This window comes from Orbicella faveolata, unplaced genomic scaffold (assembly GCF_042242905.1).
Source record: "Orbicella faveolata isolate gen_17 unplaced genomic scaffold, um_ofav_v1 contig_48, whole genome shotgun sequence".
In the NCBI taxonomy this organism is placed as follows: Eukaryota; Metazoa; Cnidaria; class Anthozoa; order Scleractinia; family Merulinidae; genus Orbicella; species Orbicella faveolata.
This window is the reverse complement of record NW_028301578.1, coordinates 2,185,334-2,202,912: the sequence shown is the minus strand read 5'-3', so window position 1 is coordinate 2,202,912 and position 17,579 is coordinate 2,185,334. Positions and strand designations below refer to the sequence as shown.

Here is a 17,579-nt window from a genome sequence, read left to right as displayed (position 1 = left end):
CGAAGACTGAAATTGCTAATTGTGAAACTGGACGACTCAATTGTCATCTTAACTGTTATAAATAGCAGTTTTAGCTTGTTAATAGGGCCAATACTACAAATCATTGTCTGCGTTATGAATATTTCCGTGAGCTCTTGATTCTACTTCACAAAGTATAGCTCCTTGCTTGAGCGATCAAAACGCGTGCAAAGAATTGTCGATTGAAAACCATCTTAACTTAAGTCAACCTGAGGTTTTATCAGGGGAGCAAATCGAGACTTTTATCATCAAACCCGCCGAGTTTGAAAAGTCTTTCTATACTTGAAAGACGGTTTGAAGACGCCAAAAAAAGAGTGAAACTCGTTTATCTTTTCCCCTGAAAACTTTGCCGTCTTGAAAAACTAGTTGGTGTGTTTCCCCAAAGCGTATCCGCAGATCATTTTAAAAAGTAGCAAAACCGCTGCACGAGTAATTTCAAGCTGGATTATAACGCCGTTAGTTCGGGAAGTTTCATAGCAATGGCTATAGCTTTTGTCTTTGCTATTTTTAAGTGTCAACATGCCCTGTAAGAGTCCTGTAAGAGTGTGCATTGCTGGCTTTGAGAACTAATACCTCTAGTTGACGATAGTGCTGTTTCATAATCTCACTGTCCAAGAAATTTACTTCACTGTAAAGCATTTTTCGTTCGTTATCGTGGTCTCGTGGGGTTCAAGTACCGCTTTCAAAAGACTTCAAATAAAATAAGCGTCCATGAGTGATTAACTCCAGGCGTTCCGTTTATTAAAGCATTCCTTCAGTTGAACAATGGCAGAACTCGGCACAACAAGAACCTTGGTGAATCGAGGCACAAAGGTTCAAGTTTGAAAATGAATTTCTCATTCGCGTAAACGAATTTGCACAATGGAGTTTAAATACTATTTATTTAATGTGGGGTTGTAAATATTCTCACGAAATCCTTGATTAAGAAGCTGTTTAATGATAAATTCCTTTATACAAAAAAAAAAAAAAAAAAAAAAAAAGAAAAGAAATGTATATGTAGGCAACAACATAATCTTGGCTATTATAACCCAATTTAAAAATTCATTTTATTCCATAACGACACAAGATTCCTTTTTACAAAAATATATACCTCTTAATAGTTAACAATTTTTGAAAAATAAATATTCACTCCTTCTTATATAACCGAATCCAAGCGAGCCCCATTTTGACAGCACTCAAGGTAAAAAAAAATTAAGTTTAAAAAGCAATTAAAAATATGTCACAATATTGAAAAGGAAAATTAAGTGTAACGCTGTTCGGGCATTGCGTTACCATGGTCTCCACAGAGAAGTATCGAAAGCAGACGAAGAATTTGGTAGTGTTAAAGGTAGGAGTTGAACAGCTGTATCGTTCGGTAAAATTAACGCTGGAATGCCGTTACTAAGAACAAAAGGTGACATTGAAGGAGACATGGCGGGTGAAAACGGCAGAAGTTTCCTTTCTTGGTGATTGTGTAGCGGCGATGAAGGCGGTGAAGGAAACTTAGTGGCCATACTCCCGTCGGCGAAAGCAGGATTCGCGCCAACCGCAGGCGAAATGGCGGGAAAAGTCGACGGTAGCGACAGAGGTACGTGGGTTTGTTGACGCGAGCCTGATAAATCGTGGGGGAGTTGATGAGGTTCTTTCTGCTTTTGACACGTCGACGCTAAATGTGATAGAAGCTGAGTGCGAACCGGGACAGTGATATTGTCGGCCGTCATCAAGAACTGAGAGACTTTGGCAGCACATTCGTTGAAACCGGCGCGATATTTAGCGATGGCAGCAGCATCGTCTGTGAATTGAAAAGAAAATGAGTCAGTGATAAGTATCATATTTCACATCTTTGACACTTGTCATTATATCTGGCATCTCCGGTTGGAGAGGAGGAGGCGGAAATATGTTGACAACCTCTGGAATTCAGGGGTTTAAATTTCTCGCTAAAACTAACACAGACGTCAGCATTTAAGCGGATATTTTGAGTAATCACAAGTGAACTGTAATGTGAGGCCAAAACATAAACTTGCCATGGCAAGTCGACTTTTCCCGAGGTTGTGGGTAAAATTTTCCACAAAAGAATCAGAAAGGTGTAATTGAAAGATTGTTATCAAAACGAAACAATGATCAACACCATAGTCTCCCAACCTTTTGGCGTTGAAAAGCCATTAGCGTGATTAATACTTCATTACTTCTTATCCTGAAAGGAGAGTTTTGTGTTTGTTTTAAATAACGTTTTCTGAGGCCTAAAAGGCCATTAAAAAGCCTACCATATAAAGCAAGGAAAAGCAATCAAATTTTGCCTGCCTGTGCAAAAATGTTCCAAAACCCAAAACAGGCCTTTCTATATAGCCAACAGCGTGAAGAACAGTTTGAAAAAAATATCATTTCGTCACGTACCTTGTTGCTGTTTGAAATGCAAAGGCCTCTCGGAATTCAGCGAACGGAGATATTTGACGGTCATTTCGAGAATATCGGCTTTTTCCATTTTTGAATACCTAGAGACCTGTAAAAGAAAGAAAGGGAAAATGATTGAATTAACCCCAAACCCAACGAACAAGACAACTATTCAGCTTACTAAATTACATCACTTCAGTATAAACGTTGCAAAAACTTACATCTTTTTTCATCGCTTCCAACACTAAGCTTTTCAATTCGTTCAAGCTGTCGTTTATTCTTGCTCGTCGCATTTTTTCCATCAGTGGTTTCTTAGACTGCAGAACAAACAAAAGTTTCGCATTAGTAATGCTTTCATCAATTTACTAGAAAAACCATCGCAAGTTTTGTCTCACAACTTTTCTTCTTTTTTCTCTTAGAAAAAACGATTTGTCGTGAACAGCTGCCGGATAAGTTGCTTTCATGAAATCCATCTTTACAACGATGTTTTAAAATATTTAAAAGCATTCTTATATTATTAAATCTCCATTTCAGCGTCAAATTAGGTGGCGTAAAAAGTGTACGATTACTGCGCCAAAATACCTTCTTTGTTTCCTTTTTCGCATTTCGCTGAGCGGCGATGACGGGTTTTAAAACTTGTACATCCATTTTCGTTGCTAAGAGGACGCGTGCAGTGCGATCACTTGTGGCAGTATAAAATACTTCGGCACGCTTCGAGGCGACCTTGGGGCGCAGGACACAAGCAACCGGCGCGCGCTTTTAATATTCTTTTTATAGTTCGCACCGTGGGAAAAATTCGTGGTCGTGTGTCAACCCTCGCACTTATTTACAAACATCTATTCATATTCAATAGCTGGAACAGTCAACAAAGCAACTCTGATGCCGGACCGTGGGAATGCTCTGCGCTGATTGGTCAGCGACGCGAGAGGTCGCGAGGTTAAGTTGCTTGACAGACTCTTGAGCTCTACTGGTGCATAGAGGGCGTGAGAACGGAACCGAACGATTGGCCTGAACATTTGAATGGGTTCCTGCAATTAACAAGTCGCGCGACTTTACTTTATGCAACTTCAGCTAAGCGCGTGACGACAGAACTATTCCATTAAGGTTCTCGTGCCCACCAGCGCCGCACTCGAGTGCGTTTATTCTTGTGAAACTTTTTTGTCGTCATTTCAAAGGTCTTGCCCCTTGAACACAGTAGCTGTGTTTTGCTCTTAAATATGTGTAAACACCGTCGTTAACTCGACCCATCATACACGTGCTTGCTAGTCTCATTATGTGCGATGTTTTCATAAGATTTGAGTTTCATTGTGGATTGTTTAGCTGGGAGATCGAGTCACAAGGGAACAGGGTCTCACAATGAAGCGATGGAATTTTCCCACGGTTGCTTTCAACTATTTTACACAAAGTTTATTACACCTGTGTAATTGAAGCCTGTTCGAGGGATTAACCTTTCAATCTAAGAATTAAACCTATTTGAAATTTGGTTTTTACTTCACCTTTATTAATCCTAGTACACACATGCATGTGCCTGTTCAGATCAAAGTCATCGAGAAACGTTTGACTGTGGTGCTTTGGGCGTTTTTCGGGCTAACGATTTGGTTACAAAATGTTTATATATCTAAATTTTTATTTAATTAACAAGTATTTTAAAGCATCTCTTAGTCGGAATCATCGATCGTAGCTGTACTCCAAAAAGTGATTTATTGCTGTGGAATGTTTGAATATATTTGAAGAGAAAACTTGAAACTAACCCGGAAAAGCAGACTGTTGTTGAACTTGCGGGTGGTCCACAATATTGAGAACAGATGAAGAGGGAGCGTGGTTACGGAACATGACTACCATTCCCTCGAGAGTCCCCCCTGGAAAGATGAATTTCCAGCTCGGGGCAAGGGGGTGGATTAAGAAGATGAAAGGGAGAGGAGAGTCTTAAACTCTGCTCGAACTCTAAAACTTCAATACACGAAACACGATAATGCAATTTGTTATTTCTTTCGTTTCGTTTTAAACATCACTCCGTGTGATCTACCAAGCTACAGCGTACTTACATAAGCATTCTATCTTCGCGTGGAGCCGTGTGCATGTACTTTGCACTTATCAATATCGATAATGTTAAAACTTTGGGTGTGATAATGCTTTAATCATCTTATCTTAAGATGGCGAGTGAAGATAACAAATTCCGCAAATACATATTGACGCGTGCCGCCTGTGGCCGGCATTGACGGGCGCCGGCCATAAGAGAAGTGACTCAGCACTTTCTGGAAGCTTGTTTGCTTGTGATAAATACCGACGCAAGATTGAAATATTAATTCTCGTTAGCTAATGCATAAGTTTCTTTTAATGTCAGTTATGAGAATTGCGTATTTTATCAGTGAGAGAAGAAGAGCATTATAGAAGAAGAGATGAGCATTATAGCACCAGATCGTCACATAACACAATTAGCTACAATTATTCAGAAAGCGACAGACAATTTTACGTTTCATTTCTTCACCGAGCTAATCTGATATAACTTTTTTGTTTTAAGAAAAGTCAAAATATTAATGTAGATTAGTAGAATATGTAGAACAACAAAAAACGAGCTAAAACAGAACGGTCAGAAAGCAAAGGGAACATGTTGCGTGACGATATTTTAATTTAGGACCTATAGTTTATTATTACCTTTAATTTATTATCAGCTTTTATTTATTACCTTGCAATCATTGAAAGGAACTTAGTATAATAGACATAGAAAACACTTCAACTAATTAGAAATTGGACGGATTATGAACTGATTATGAACGGCGAACTTGAAAGACTTGGCCAATTGTTTACAAGATGTCCATCCTTGACTCTTTCATGCATCTTTATTTCAGCCTCCTGTTTTAGTTCACTGCCAAAGCTGTAGTGATAGTGAACCTTTTCTTTTCAAAGGCTATGAAGGGAAGTTCCAAAAAATTAAGTGACTTTTCAGTTCAAAATAATGGATCACCGAGTTAATTCGATTTCAGGACACCCCCTCCCACCCCTTTTTGCATCATCCTAATGGCTCGGACTTATGCCAGCTGAGTTAAATGCCGCCAGAGCCCTGGTTCTGATAATCCGCAGATGTTTGTTTGGGTTGAAGTAAGCGGGAAGGTGTATGTTGCTGTGAGATTGACTTGACGAGATGGCGATAAAAAAATAGGAGCTATGTATTGTTAATCACAACGGTTACGCGGAGAAATGCGTTTTGTATTGATTGTAGAGCCTAGAGGTCGTTAATCTCACTTGCCAGTTAAAAGCATTTTGTCAAAAAAATCGCAGACACGCCCGCGGTTGATATCGGAGTGAGCGTTTTGTAATGTAAAGTTTCAACAGAGTTAATATTTCGGACATTTTAGAGGGCATCTTAATATTCTTCACAGCTGAATGAACAAACTAGAAACGCCTATCATTCGATTATACTTGAGCATTTTCCAGCTTTTGCCGGCGAATCAGTTACTTATTCCTCGAGATGCTATCATGTTGGTCACTAACTGATTTAGTGCTTAATCAGGCGCGTTTTTCGAACCGGTGTTGTCACTGAAAAATTTAATAGTTCAGTTGACGAATGAAAAAAACATCCGGTTGTGTTCAACTGAATATCAGTCGTGGTATTGCAAAAAAACAATAAGCGTAAAGTGAGTTTTGAAAAAGATATGATCTTCGCTTTGGTTTAGTTCCCCTCGTATTGTTTTCGAATCAGCCTGTTTCTGCACTATGGTGACCCTTGCTCTTCGTAGAACGGCCTGATGCAGACCCAATGCATTGCGGTCCGCGCACGGGAAAAATTAGGAAAAGGAACCTACCTTAACAAAAATAAAATTAAAACTTGATAAAATTACAGCAATATTGGAAGCGTTGGTTATTATTACGTATTATTAGCAGCCGTTTGAAAAGGGCAGATTAGGATTTCATTTAAAATTAAAATTGCCATGTGAAAAGTAATATGTACCTGCTTTTTTTGGAGTACTAAATTACACCAGGTATTACAGCGTTCGTTTGAATGGCCACAAAGAAACTGAGTCTCACGGTAAGTTTACCACCTTGTACAATATGATACGAAGTATCAAATAAAAATTTTAGCATAAAGATAGCTATATGTTTGAGTGCTGCTTACTAGCTTTTATATGAATGGCCACTCAATAGGAATTCACCCACACGGATGAATTTAGTTACCTAAAACCAGAGTACCCTGTTCAACATAATTACCAGTACTTCATGTAAGGATTTCATTCCACGTCCGCTATCTAATCAGTAAATGGAGCAGATTTTCGCTAATGGCGCACTGTTGTGTAAGCTTATTGGGTAACGTTGCATAACCCTTGTATATGTCTATTAGAGATAGTGGAAAAAAGATCGCCTTCTGCTGAGGGTAAATTTGAGATGACGAAAGACAAGGTGTAGTTATTAGAGGAAGCTCCCTACGATAAAGAAAATTATGTGTTTATTGGATTGTCTGAGGTTTGTCGTCATTACATGCTCAGGATAAACCTTAATCGAATAAAGATTCCTTAAATATATTTCACGGAAACCTGCATGAACTATCAATTGAACAGTAGCCGTCTCTGGATTTCGTCACGGTTCTATTGCAGGTATTGAGAAGGATTCGGAGATGGACTCGGTTCCGGTGTTTCAGTATGGGTTGATGCGACAGAAAGAAAGACCAGACCCGTAACCATGGTGGTGAACTTGCCGCCCGGTTACACAAAGGCGCCGCGGGCGAGGGAGGACGGACGGTTACTCCCTTTTATGATCTCTGCTAGGTATGCACCTCGTCATTAATTAAACCATTTTGGTTCCAAGTAGGCTATGGAGTGCATGCACTTTGGTGTAGAATTAGGTTGTTTTTTGTATGTTTGGCCTGAAATAAGGTATCCAATTTTGGGTCGGTATGAAATAGGGTAAGCAAGTCATGACATGTCTAAAATGGGTTGAAATAGGTTCAAGGTTGAAATGGATATAGGTTCAAGGTTGACCAAGCCACACTCTTCCGAATTTTCTTCTGTGCCGCCAAAAGTTGATGCTTTGTTATTAGATCTGCATTTTAATACCGAAGACACCCTATTTGAAATTTTAGAACGGGACATTTACTGTGATACGCCCAATTTCAGTCACAAATTATTCTCACCTTCATAGATTGAGACGGCGACTTGCAAGCTGTTTGCCAGATGGAAATGCTTCTTAGCGTGTTGGGTCGGAGTTACTGCAAGGGATGGACAAAAGGGGAGAAGGGGTGGGGGTGGGGTGGGGGGGGGGGAGCGAGGGTAGGCAACAAAGATGGGCGAACCCATATTTTAACATCCCATGCGAAGGCCATAACTTTGTATTCGACATTCAAAGCGGGGGCATGGTCATCATTCCCGTTTTGTCTCACAGTGCAGCTGTCTCTTGGTAAAAGTAATTATCAATTTGTCATTTTCATTTCATTGACGGTTGAAGGAAAAGCGAAAAATGGCCACAAACGTCTTTCACACAATATTTTCCCCTGGAATGTAGAATTGCGTGCCATATCCTCGAGACCACCAAACTTAACCAGAAACAGGAAACAAGATTTGCCGGAGCCAGTACTAGACGGATAATTAAGCTTAAAATTGCTGTTAAAAAACGTCAGGAAATCAGTGATAAGATTATATCCTTTAGCACTGCAGCAGCGGTGACGACAAGAGCCAGAGTCCTGCGTGAAATAATTTATAAAGACGCTTTATATTTGACCATCTGTGTTTTACGGTTGCGGCATTAACACAAAAAATAATTTGAGAGACAAAACATTTATCTGCTAATAAGCTGACAGACTGAAGTAGGCGGAAAACGCATAATTGTATCAAGCTTTGTTTTCTTCGAGACACTACATTGTACTGTCCCAGATCAAAGTGCGACGTTATGAGGAGTTGGCTTGGAACGAATTTGGAAAAAAAAAACTGTGAGAAAGCAGCATATATATTGAAAAAAACTGAACTTTGCATCTGTATGAAATAAAGTTTTAGCGTAAATAAAGTCAATATATATGAATGGTGACTCACTACACTCTATATTTTTTCTAAGAATATGTTTTATAAAAATATCGAGGCTGAAATCTGTGAAATTTTACGAATATTTAAGAAGACACCCCCAGGCTGAAATTTTGTAAAGAGTATATTTTTTGTGCTGAAATTTTGTATATACAACACAATTATACGTTTTTAACTAAACCATACGTATAAAATCCTTCCTTCTCTAAACAGCAAAACTAGCAAAAAGCAACAAAAACAGCACTAGCCCTATGTTCGATGCTCTGATGCCTGCAGGCTGGCTCCAAAATTACTCGTACACCATCCAGACACTAAATACCTTCGAAAACAGAAATGTCATACGCTGTAATCAGGATAAGAATATTCACGAGTGTGCGGTTCGCCCAATGGTCGGTCGCTGACCCAAGTGTAGATGCTTAATTTCGATATTCGGCCGAAGTTCGACCTCAGACAGCTATTCTCATTTGTTAAGCGTGGTTGTCACTACGACAAAAGCACAAGCACAATCACAACGGTAAGCGGAAGGACGCCCGAAACACAAGCATGAGCGCATAGGCATGCGCAGAATGGATCAGTGCCTTATCATCTGTTCCATACTTCCTCGATACGCTTGTGCTATGGGCGTCCTCACTACCGGTTATGCGAAATTATGCTTATGCTTGTGCTTATGTCGTATGTAGTGAAATCCAGGCTTTAGATAGGTACTCATTGAAAAAAAAGTACCTTTATGTAAGTGAAAGTTTGGACTCTGGCTTCCTCCAGTTAAACCCGTCCTCGACAAATGTGCCAGCTCCTTACAGACCCTCTCAGTAGTATTTAAGTTCGTTTATTGGTTGCTGAGATTTTAAACCAATTTCTAAGCTCACTTATGAATCTATGAAACAAAGCCAAGGCCCTGTTACTTTCAGTAACTGTTGTTTTCGGAAAACGCAATAACGCAGCTAGTTTCAAACTTTACATTTTCTTTCATTACCATTATTTATTAAACAAAAAAACTTTGTTCTCATTAATTTATGCCCAGAAATCCACTTGTTTTGACCAGGCATTGCTCGAATTCGCACGGCACAACGGCTGTATTTTACATCTTATCCCACTTCTGAAGACTTCCACAAAGTTGAACTCACCCATCGAAATTTTGCGATTAAATTCGCGTTTATTGTCTAAAAACATTGGGACGGACTCGGATTTACAGATGAAAACAATGTTCTAAATAGAGCGAGTCGTTTTACAGAAGTTGTTTCGTAATAAGCTATAAGAACACGAGCGGAATTTTAATAACTGTTTCCGCAGGTCTCACGCACGGCCTTTGTGCTCTAATTTCCTGTCGCACGGAAAGCATAACTTTAACCCTTTGAATACCAGACTTTCGCCCCCAAAAAACCGTTTTAAGCGGTTAGTCAGGTTTTCTAGCTGCCATGACGCTTAATAAGCCTAAGTTTTGCTAAGAAAGCTTTTTTACTAAAAGCAGAGATTTTTCGAGGATTAGGTACAAAATTGAGCAATATTTCAATTCCGGACATGCGCATAAGCCAAATTTTAACTTTTTTTTTTTTTTTTGTGCCATTAACCGTTCTCAATTTTGTTTCTTGTCCCTTTCCTTTCTGTTTTTCTCGACCCTTTTACCCGTCTACCTTTTGCGTTGCATGTTCTTTCTGGCTGCAGTGAAAAGTTGGATGTTAATTACGGGCGAAGCCTAGAAATGGACCTTGATCAATCATAGGCGTAGTGGACCATTTTACCACCGTTTTTGCACCAAAACTGATAACGTTGTTTTTCGATTTGCGACGTCGGAATGTCGTCGATATCTAAACCTGACCATTGTACGGATATGCCTAGCCTAGAACTACTATCTGCTTATCAAGAATATCTGATGACATTTAAATTGATGACGTCACAAGTGGTACAAAGAGCACGGCCATTAATTACGCATATATGCGTAATTGGGGCTCAAAGGGTTAATAATACAGCCGAAGGAACTTTAATTAATTCAAACTAGAGTAACTGCGGCTGAACTAATGATCAAACTTCTGTGAGTTCGACCAGAAGCTTTCGGATGTGCTGTCTATCCTTATAAAGGTAAAATTGTGTGTTCACCTTAACCTTGCCCGCTTTGACAAGTGATTTGGTACTCGCTCAGCGTAGCAAGGTGCTTTGTTTGAAATGCTAATCAGGTAGTGAGGTCAAGGAACATTTAAAATTTGGCGGGAAATTACTATTCCACGTGTTACGGGCACGCGTCATTTCATTAACACCTGATTATTAAGCTGTGTTTGTTACGCACAGTAAAGAAACCTTCGCAATATTGACCGGCTTGGTATTGAGCAATATTGTGGTTAACTACTTAACTGAGGAGGTCAAGCGTGAAACCCATCTTCACGCGCTTTAATGTATTGCTTCATTTGTTCTTTGAAGTTTAGTCGCCGCGGCACGCTTCAGTTTTGAAAGAATTAGCACTTTTTTTAAAGAATGTCCCTTTATGAAGTGTTGTGCGCTAAATTAAAGAAAATGAAGGCTTTATTAGTTATAAAATCTTCCTTGCCGATGCCCTCCATAAATTACGGTAAATTTGCCTGAAAACTCTACATTTCGATATTTGAATTCTTGAGATGAGGTTTTGCATATTTCATCTATGTCATGTAATATTTAAGAGACTGTAAACCGCTGTTGAAATCTACCTGAACCATTCCGTGCCTCCCTTTGTCGGTGAAGTGTTGTGCGCTAAATTAAAGAAAATCAAAGCTTAGTTTCGAATTTTCTTTGCGTATACCGCTTATAAATTCCAGTAGATATGCTTGGATACTCTCTAAAAATGTCCCATATACGATGGGGATCCTGCGTTGTACAAAGACCGGAAACTGCTGTTGAAATATGCTAGTACCACTTCGTGTTCATTCCTTTCGCCCTATGATCATAAATTACACCACCACGTTTTCATTTAAAAAAAAATGCATTTCAACTTGTCCCAAGCACAAAAGATGAAAGATTGCGGTATTTTCGAATAAAGCATTTCGCAACTTTCTAGCTAAAGCTGTTACAAGCCACACATGTGTGTGACATTAGATAATTATTTTAATTATTACAATTACAAAGAGCCACGAAGACACGTGTCGTTTGAAAAGCAATAGTCCTTTTGGCGCGCATTTTGAGTTTCGTCGAAAAAAAAAAAAAACTTCAAGAGCTCGTGGTTATACAGTTTTCCTTTCGCATGGATACATATTATTAGCTGCGTCGCACACGTGAATTGAACTCGATCTCTTGGAACCAATAACGAAAACACAAAAAAGTGGATGTAATTGGCTTTCAATCTCCTCGAATAGCATGACTGTGCAAGACCGCTCCTTGAATTGTCGCGGTAAATTTGGCGGGAAATTTAATATTCCATGCGGCCATCGCCCACCTATTCCGACACGTTTGCCTCCAAAAATTCAGCTGTTCACACATTGTGCTTCATTTTGATCAAAAGCTAGCTCGAATTAAACACGAAATAAGACTTCACTTCGCTTTCTCCTAACCTCGTTCTTGCATTTATAAGCATCCGACAATTTTCCATTTAACGACGATTTTGGCGGCCGTTCTTGCTGACGAGTTCAAATCAAATTGTTAAAAGTATTAATTCTTGTTAAAACATGTTATTGTTACCAACAGGTGTTAACGTGCTCTTTGCATTGAGCACGATTCACTCAGGTGTATTGTGAAACTTATTTCCTCCTTCATAAGGCCTCAAGAGTTCATATTGCACGCATTTGACAACAGGCGGTCGCGCCGGCAAGTAACTTGCGTGGAACAACGTAACTTATTCGCCGCCAGTCAGGAACTGCTGAGAGAAGTTATTAATATGAAGTTTACGGCGATCAACTTAGTTGACAAAAAGGTAACTAAAATAAGTTTTTTCGATGTGTTTCTGAGCCACTTCCTTCTAATAGGTAGTTTAAGTTAAACAGTTCGAAACTGATCATTGCCCTTCTCTAAAAGTTTTCAATATACCTTTTTGGTTGGAAACATGCGCATAACCAAAATTTCTGGCGTACACTTTTTCGCGTGTATGTGAAAAATTTCATCCCAGTAATATTCTATCATATTGACAATTAATTGTTTATGAGGGAATTTAGCGAGGTTTCTGAGCACTGCGCGCTGCGTCAAATGAAACCAAGTTTTAGTTTGCTCTCCCTGCAAGCTCTTCCTCGTGAGGATTTTTTACTGGCACGTCGCCGACCTAGAAACTTTACCTCAGTGTTTGGTGCGAAAATGGATTTCGAACCAAAGGGTGCTCTGGATTCATTTTATGACGTTAATGCGTCTTTTGACCGCATTCAATGAAATCAGTTCATTACAGATAGAAAGCTCAACGTCAACGCATTCAGTTTATGCAAGAAAATTTCTCGTAGGATTAATACATTATTCCTCCCACTCTAGCAAATCTGTGAGGCGAAAAACTTGAGTTGAGCATAGATTCTAAAATGCGTAACTATTTTTCAATTGTTGTTATTATGCTTTCTTTTTTTCAGGTAAATAAATCTCTACAAGATCGACTTCGTCGTGAAAGAATCAGTAAAAGTGTCGAAACTCTCAGAGAGCTGTTACTGGGGCCGTCTATTGAACATGTGAGCCTAAGTACAAATGCGATAAATATTCTTCAAGAATATATAAGTTTTGAATTTTCCATTGTAGAAAATCTTTTGGATCTTTTACATGGCAAACAGGTAACTCCCCAGAAGGGTGCCTCGGTCAGGTAGACAGGGGATCCCAGGAGTCCAGGGAAGACGGGTTGCAAATCAGTCTTCAATGCGTTTTCTTAAGAAACGTATGAGGAGTTGGCTCTCCAAGTGTAGCTTGACCTGGGCACCATATGCCTCCCTTCATGTAAACAAGCCCTGCGCGTGGGAAAATGTGAGCGGCGAAGCAGTAAAAAACGTTACGGCATCAGGAGACGCACATTTCCCGCTTATATTTCCCGCTTTTATCATCGCACGAGACTTTGCACTCGCACTTATGCATTTTCCGTCAGTCGGCATTCTTGCCCAAGTTCTCCGTCACTGAAGTTAATCTCAACATGTCTTTAATGCTTTTTATATTTATCTTCAGGCGAAGATTGGAAAAGAGGAAATTCTCAAACTTACCATACAATACATCAGAAGACAAAAAGGTAAATATAGTTTTAACGATTGGTTCTTAACGGACAACTAATCAACTATTAAGTTTATCTGTAAATGATTCAGACATTCAGTTCTGACTTGTTCATTTGCGGAACTTTCAAATACCAATCACATAGCCTTTTCCTTTCTCCCTAAAAATTCTTCTGGTTTGAAATATAGTGAAATACTTGGGTCTAACAGGCATAGCCCTCGTGCATAGAGAGCATGCGCGCTTCAAGTTAATCGCCCATGAATTTTTAACCTCCAAATCTGTACTGTCATTTACATTGAATAGATCAGATCAGTGTTTCCTTTCTCGCCGCGTTCAAATGGAACCATAAGTTTAATAAGGCTAACGCTACGTAACTATAGTTAAGTTCAGTGTCGCGGAATGCTATGTCACGGTTTGCTCATATAGAGAAGTTTAGCCTACATTTTTTAAGTTCGTCGTTTGTAATCCCTGTTAATCTTCTCCATCCTTGATTATCCTTGTTCCTTTATGGTTCATTAGTAACTCGTAAGGGCTCTCTTATCGTAGCAAACTACTATTTTCAGGTCTCTTTCAATTTAAGGGAAAATAACTCAAAATACCGTGACTGAGCTCCTTTAAAGATTTTTTTATTATCACGGTTCTGATTTGTGCAGCAATTTCGAGGCAATTCAAGCAGTCTTGCCAGCTAGCTGCACGTGGTTTTTATGGCCGCGGCCCTACTTTCTGGAGATCATTGGCATATATGATCTTACATTTGACGCAATTCTCTTTCAGAACTTAAAACAGCTAATGTGGAAGAGCGTAACTCGATAGAAACGTGCAACAGAGAGGCGGATGCCAAGACAAGGGAAAACGATTTGAACAAACTGCAAGGTTTTTCGATCAAAGAACAACTTCAAGTAACAGGAGAAGAAAATGCAAAGACATTGAAATACGATGAGGACCACGTCTCTAATAAGCTATACCCAAGTCAATCAGAGAATTATCCAGCCCGTAGATTCGCCGAATTGCGAAATACGATACACAACCAAAGAAATAGCACTCTGAAGAGATCGCCTTTCCGTGAAATTAATTGTAACGACAATAAACAACCAATATGGCGGCCATGGTGAGAAGACATGAGCCTCAATTAACTTGAATATTATTGTTATAAATCGTAAATGATATATCTTGGTCCTGTCTGTTGTATTATACACTACACGAAGTTCATTATTAAAAGGAGATTTATAAATGGTTGTATCATCCAGTTTGTAATAAACTGACAGTCAAGATTCAAAGTTGAAGCTCTCGACAAGCCTAAGAAGTTGATTTTTGTCCAAACTCTCTCAGCTACTGCTCAGTAAAAAAGCAGAGAAGCTCAGTGGTAACGAGAGTGCAGTTATTGACTTCAGGCTTATCCGACTAATATCCTTGATATGAACGGCACGGAAAAAAGGTTTTTTTCCCTCCTCTCAAAAGAACTTCTGTTCAGGTGCGCGGGTTTTTCAGCAAGCCTTTTTGCTAACTTTCTGCGCCAAGTAGGAAAAATTTTGGTGTTCTACGCACAACCGAAACCAGTGATGTTTAAGTAGGAGAAAAAGACTGATTGAATGTGCATGTGGAACTGGTCGACAAAAATGGCTACTCTTTTCTCAAACACTTGCCTTTGCTGTGTTTCGCCGAATGTATTTAAGTCGTGGAATACTTTCAAGGGCGGATAGCCAGATTTAGGTGACCAAAATTTTCGCGATCGGTTAATCATTACAACTTAATTCGGCAAAAAGGATACAGTAATCATAAGAGTAATCATACCCGGATAATCATACCCAGCAGAATTAGGGATCGCACTGTTTTTGTAAGAACAGATTGTATTTTTTTTTCCTTAGCAAAAGCTATAAGCTTGCCCTCCCAATTAATTCCACGCAAATCTCTTAGTCGTTAATCTTTTCTTTATTTATAAACTGCCTGGCAGTAATTTGCATATAAATTTACAGATAATCTCATTCACTCTCTGTCATCCATAAGATGTACTCACAAAAGCTATATACAATTATTGTTTACGGCGGCAAAGCAAAGCAAATAAAAACCACATTCAATGCGTTATTCGTGGCGGAAATCTTGCCGTGTAATTACGTTTTTGTCGCTTGTTTATTGCTTATTTTTTTAGCATTTGACATTCAACTCAGCGTTCATTGTTCACCAAGGACGCCATAGAGCTGTTTTTGTTGTCGCGCTCGGAGAACTCGCTGGCGAGAAGCTTATTCTCTGTGCTTGAGTCGCAGACGGACTGACCGGGGATGGAATTCTTGACATTTCAGTTTGAACTGGGCTTGTTAAAGGGATGAAAACCGCAGATTTGCTTGTCGGTGATGGCGGCGGTGAAGGATATGGGATCCAGACGGCGTTTGGTGCGATGGCGGGAAAACTTGGAGTCATGGCGGGAATCCCTGGCGCGTGGCTCGTGGCGACACGGCTTGTGGCGTTACCGTGGCAACATGAAGCCAAGTGTGATAAGAGTTTTTCCCTGAGCTGGTCGCTTCCGTCGCTTGTCATGATATTTCTGTTGACTTCGTTTACACACTGATTGAAGCCAGCTCTGTAGTCAGCAAGCGACTTAGGATCTGAAAGTATATGAAACGTTTTGTTAGAATCTCCGCTTAGTTTTATCTAAGTTTACGTTTAATCTAAAAGCCGTTTTGACTCGATAAATTATACACTTCGAAAGTGCGAGACGTTTTAGAAGAAAAGAAACTAATATTAATGCTTGTTATATCGGACCTACAGAAGACCACATTAAAGCTAAAAGTGTCAAAATTTTCTTCCCCGGTGGTCCACTATCGAGTGGACGTGTAATACAAATACTGCTTGGTCTCGTTGCACTTTTCCGGGTTTCATAACTCTTCAAACTTCATTTAAGCCCCAATTAACATTTCGGTCTACTAAGACTTACTTATTTACGTTTTATAAAGGTATTTTACGAAGTCTTACCGTCAGTACGGCTGTCTTTTTGCTGCATTGCTTTAAGGAAGGTTACAGTCATTTCAAGAACATCAGCTTTCTCCATCTTGGAATAACGAGAAGCCTGTAAATAAAAGATAAATGATATATTCTTATGAGCATCTCTCGTAAAACCTTGCTTGGATAAATTTAAGCTCAGTGCAAAACGACAGAATTTGGATATTGTCAAAGAGTATAAATTTTTATTAAACTCTGTTGAGATTTTGCACATTAATTATTTTAACCAGACTCGGCGATCTACTTGTTTTGATTTTGAAACGCTGGTTATAAAATCATCAAACTTACATCTTTATGTAGAAGATCCAGCACCAAGCTCTTCATTTCGTTTAAGCTGTCGTTGATCCGTGCTCTGCGCATTTTTTCCATCAAGGGTTTCTTCGCCTGAAAGAAGGAATAGCAAGTTATTACATGTCGCAATAGTTTATAAAATATGCGCGATCAAGTCTTGAAAAATGACACATCAGCAAATTAAAAACTGATGAATTGGAAATTTACCTTTCTTCTCTCGGATAGAATCTTGCTAACGTAAACCGCACTGTCGACGCATTCAACGGCCATGTTTTTAAACGTTCAAGAATGTGTTTTTCTAAGGAACTTTGTCGGAGATGTTGACTCGGCGAGTATTTGTCGCAAACTGTCCGACATGCATGATGCGATCCATTTATATTCATCAATCGTGGGAAAATATCGGGGTCGTGTGCCGACATTAAATGAGTCTTATTTACAAACACCTGTCTTCTGACAATCGGCTTGGTGCCCGAACAATGCTGGCTTCATACACAAAGCCACAACCGTGGGAACAGTCGCCTCTGATTGGCTAAGCGCTTAGAGTCGCACGATAACCGTCGTTTGCATTGTTTCCCGCCTTCAGCGGCGCGTGAAGAGCGTGAGACCAGGCGAATGTGATTGGCCGAGACGCGCGTGATTCACTTCATATAATTATGCTGTGCTACTTGTACATTCAAACTTCTAAAACAAAAGCAAAATGACAATCCGGAGCTCTTGAAATCAGGCATCGAGGCCATTTGAGCACGTGCCGTAATTGACTCGACACTCGCATGGCTT

At 39.5% G+C, this 17,579-nt stretch overlaps 3 protein-coding genes across 3 annotated transcripts; 1 reads left to right on the top strand and 2 right to left on the bottom strand.

The window, feature by feature from the left end:
* Positions 1–1,032: 1,032 nt before the first annotated feature.
* Positions 1,033–3,146, bottom strand: LOC110048836 (transcription factor HES-4-like). The gene is made up of 4 exons (XM_020754615.2): positions 2,971–3,146; positions 2,610–2,705; positions 2,392–2,497; positions 1,033–1,789 (listed from the first exon to the last, which is right to left on the bottom strand). Exons 1-4 carry the CDS (start codon positions 3,034–3,036, stop codon positions 1,287–1,289), a joined length of 771 nt encoding a protein of 256 aa, XP_020610274.1. The 5' UTR covers positions 3,037–3,146; the 3' UTR covers positions 1,033–1,286.
* An 8,881-nt stretch (positions 3,147–12,027) lies between these two features.
* On the top strand, positions 12,028–14,735 carry LOC110048825 (uncharacterized). Its single transcript, XM_020754606.2, has 4 exons — positions 12,028–12,264; positions 12,899–12,994; positions 13,476–13,536; positions 14,292–14,735. The coding sequence occupies exons 1-4, from the start codon at positions 12,229–12,231 to the stop codon at positions 14,627–14,629; spliced, it is 531 nt and encodes a 176-aa protein (XP_020610265.1). The 5' UTR covers positions 12,028–12,228; the 3' UTR covers positions 14,630–14,735.
* Positions 14,736–15,427: 692 nt separating this feature from the next.
* On the bottom strand, positions 15,428–17,256 carry LOC110048824 (transcription factor HES-1-B-like). The gene is made up of 4 exons (XM_020754605.2): positions 17,010–17,256; positions 16,800–16,895; positions 16,485–16,578; positions 15,428–16,117 (listed from the first exon to the last, which is right to left on the bottom strand). The coding sequence occupies exons 1-4, from the start codon at positions 17,070–17,072 to the stop codon at positions 15,693–15,695; spliced, it is 678 nt and encodes a 225-aa protein (XP_020610264.1). The 5' UTR covers positions 17,073–17,256; the 3' UTR covers positions 15,428–15,692.
* Between the last annotated feature and the right edge of the window lie 323 nt (positions 17,257–17,579).

Coding starts and splice junctions, on each gene's coding strand:
- LOC110048824 (XM_020754605.2), bottom strand. CDS start 17,072: ATGGCCGTTGAATGCGTCGACAGTGCGGTTTACGTTAGCAAGATTCTA. Junction 16,896..17,009: donor TTCTATCCGAGAGAAGAAAG/GTAAATTTCCAA, acceptor TCCTTCTTTCAG/GCGAAGAAACCCTTGATGGA. Junction 16,118..16,484: donor AAAAGACAGCCGTACTGACG/GTAAGACTTCGT, acceptor ATATACTTTCAG/ATCCTAAGTCGCTTGCTGAC.
- LOC110048836 (XM_020754615.2), bottom strand. CDS start 3,036: ATGGATGTACAAGTTTTAAAACCCGTCATCGCCGCTCAGCGAAATGCG. Junction 2,706..2,970: donor CGAAAAAGGAAACAAAGAAG/GTATTTTGGCGC, acceptor TTTGTTCTGCAG/TCTAAGAAACCACTGATGGA. Junction 2,498..2,609: donor TGGAAGCGATGAAAAAAGAT/GTAAGTTTTTGC, acceptor TTTCTTTTACAG/GTCTCTAGGTATTCAAAAAT.
- LOC110048825 (XM_020754606.2), top strand. CDS start 12,229: ATGAAGTTTACGGCGATCAACTTAGTTGACAAAAAG. Junction 12,265..12,898: donor TCAACTTAGTTGACAAAAAG/GTAACTAAAATA, acceptor TCTTTTTTTCAG/GTAAATAAATCTCTACAAGA. Junction 12,995..13,475: donor TGGGGCCGTCTATTGAACAT/GTGAGCCTAAGT, acceptor ATTTATCTTCAG/GCGAAGATTGGAAAAGAGGA.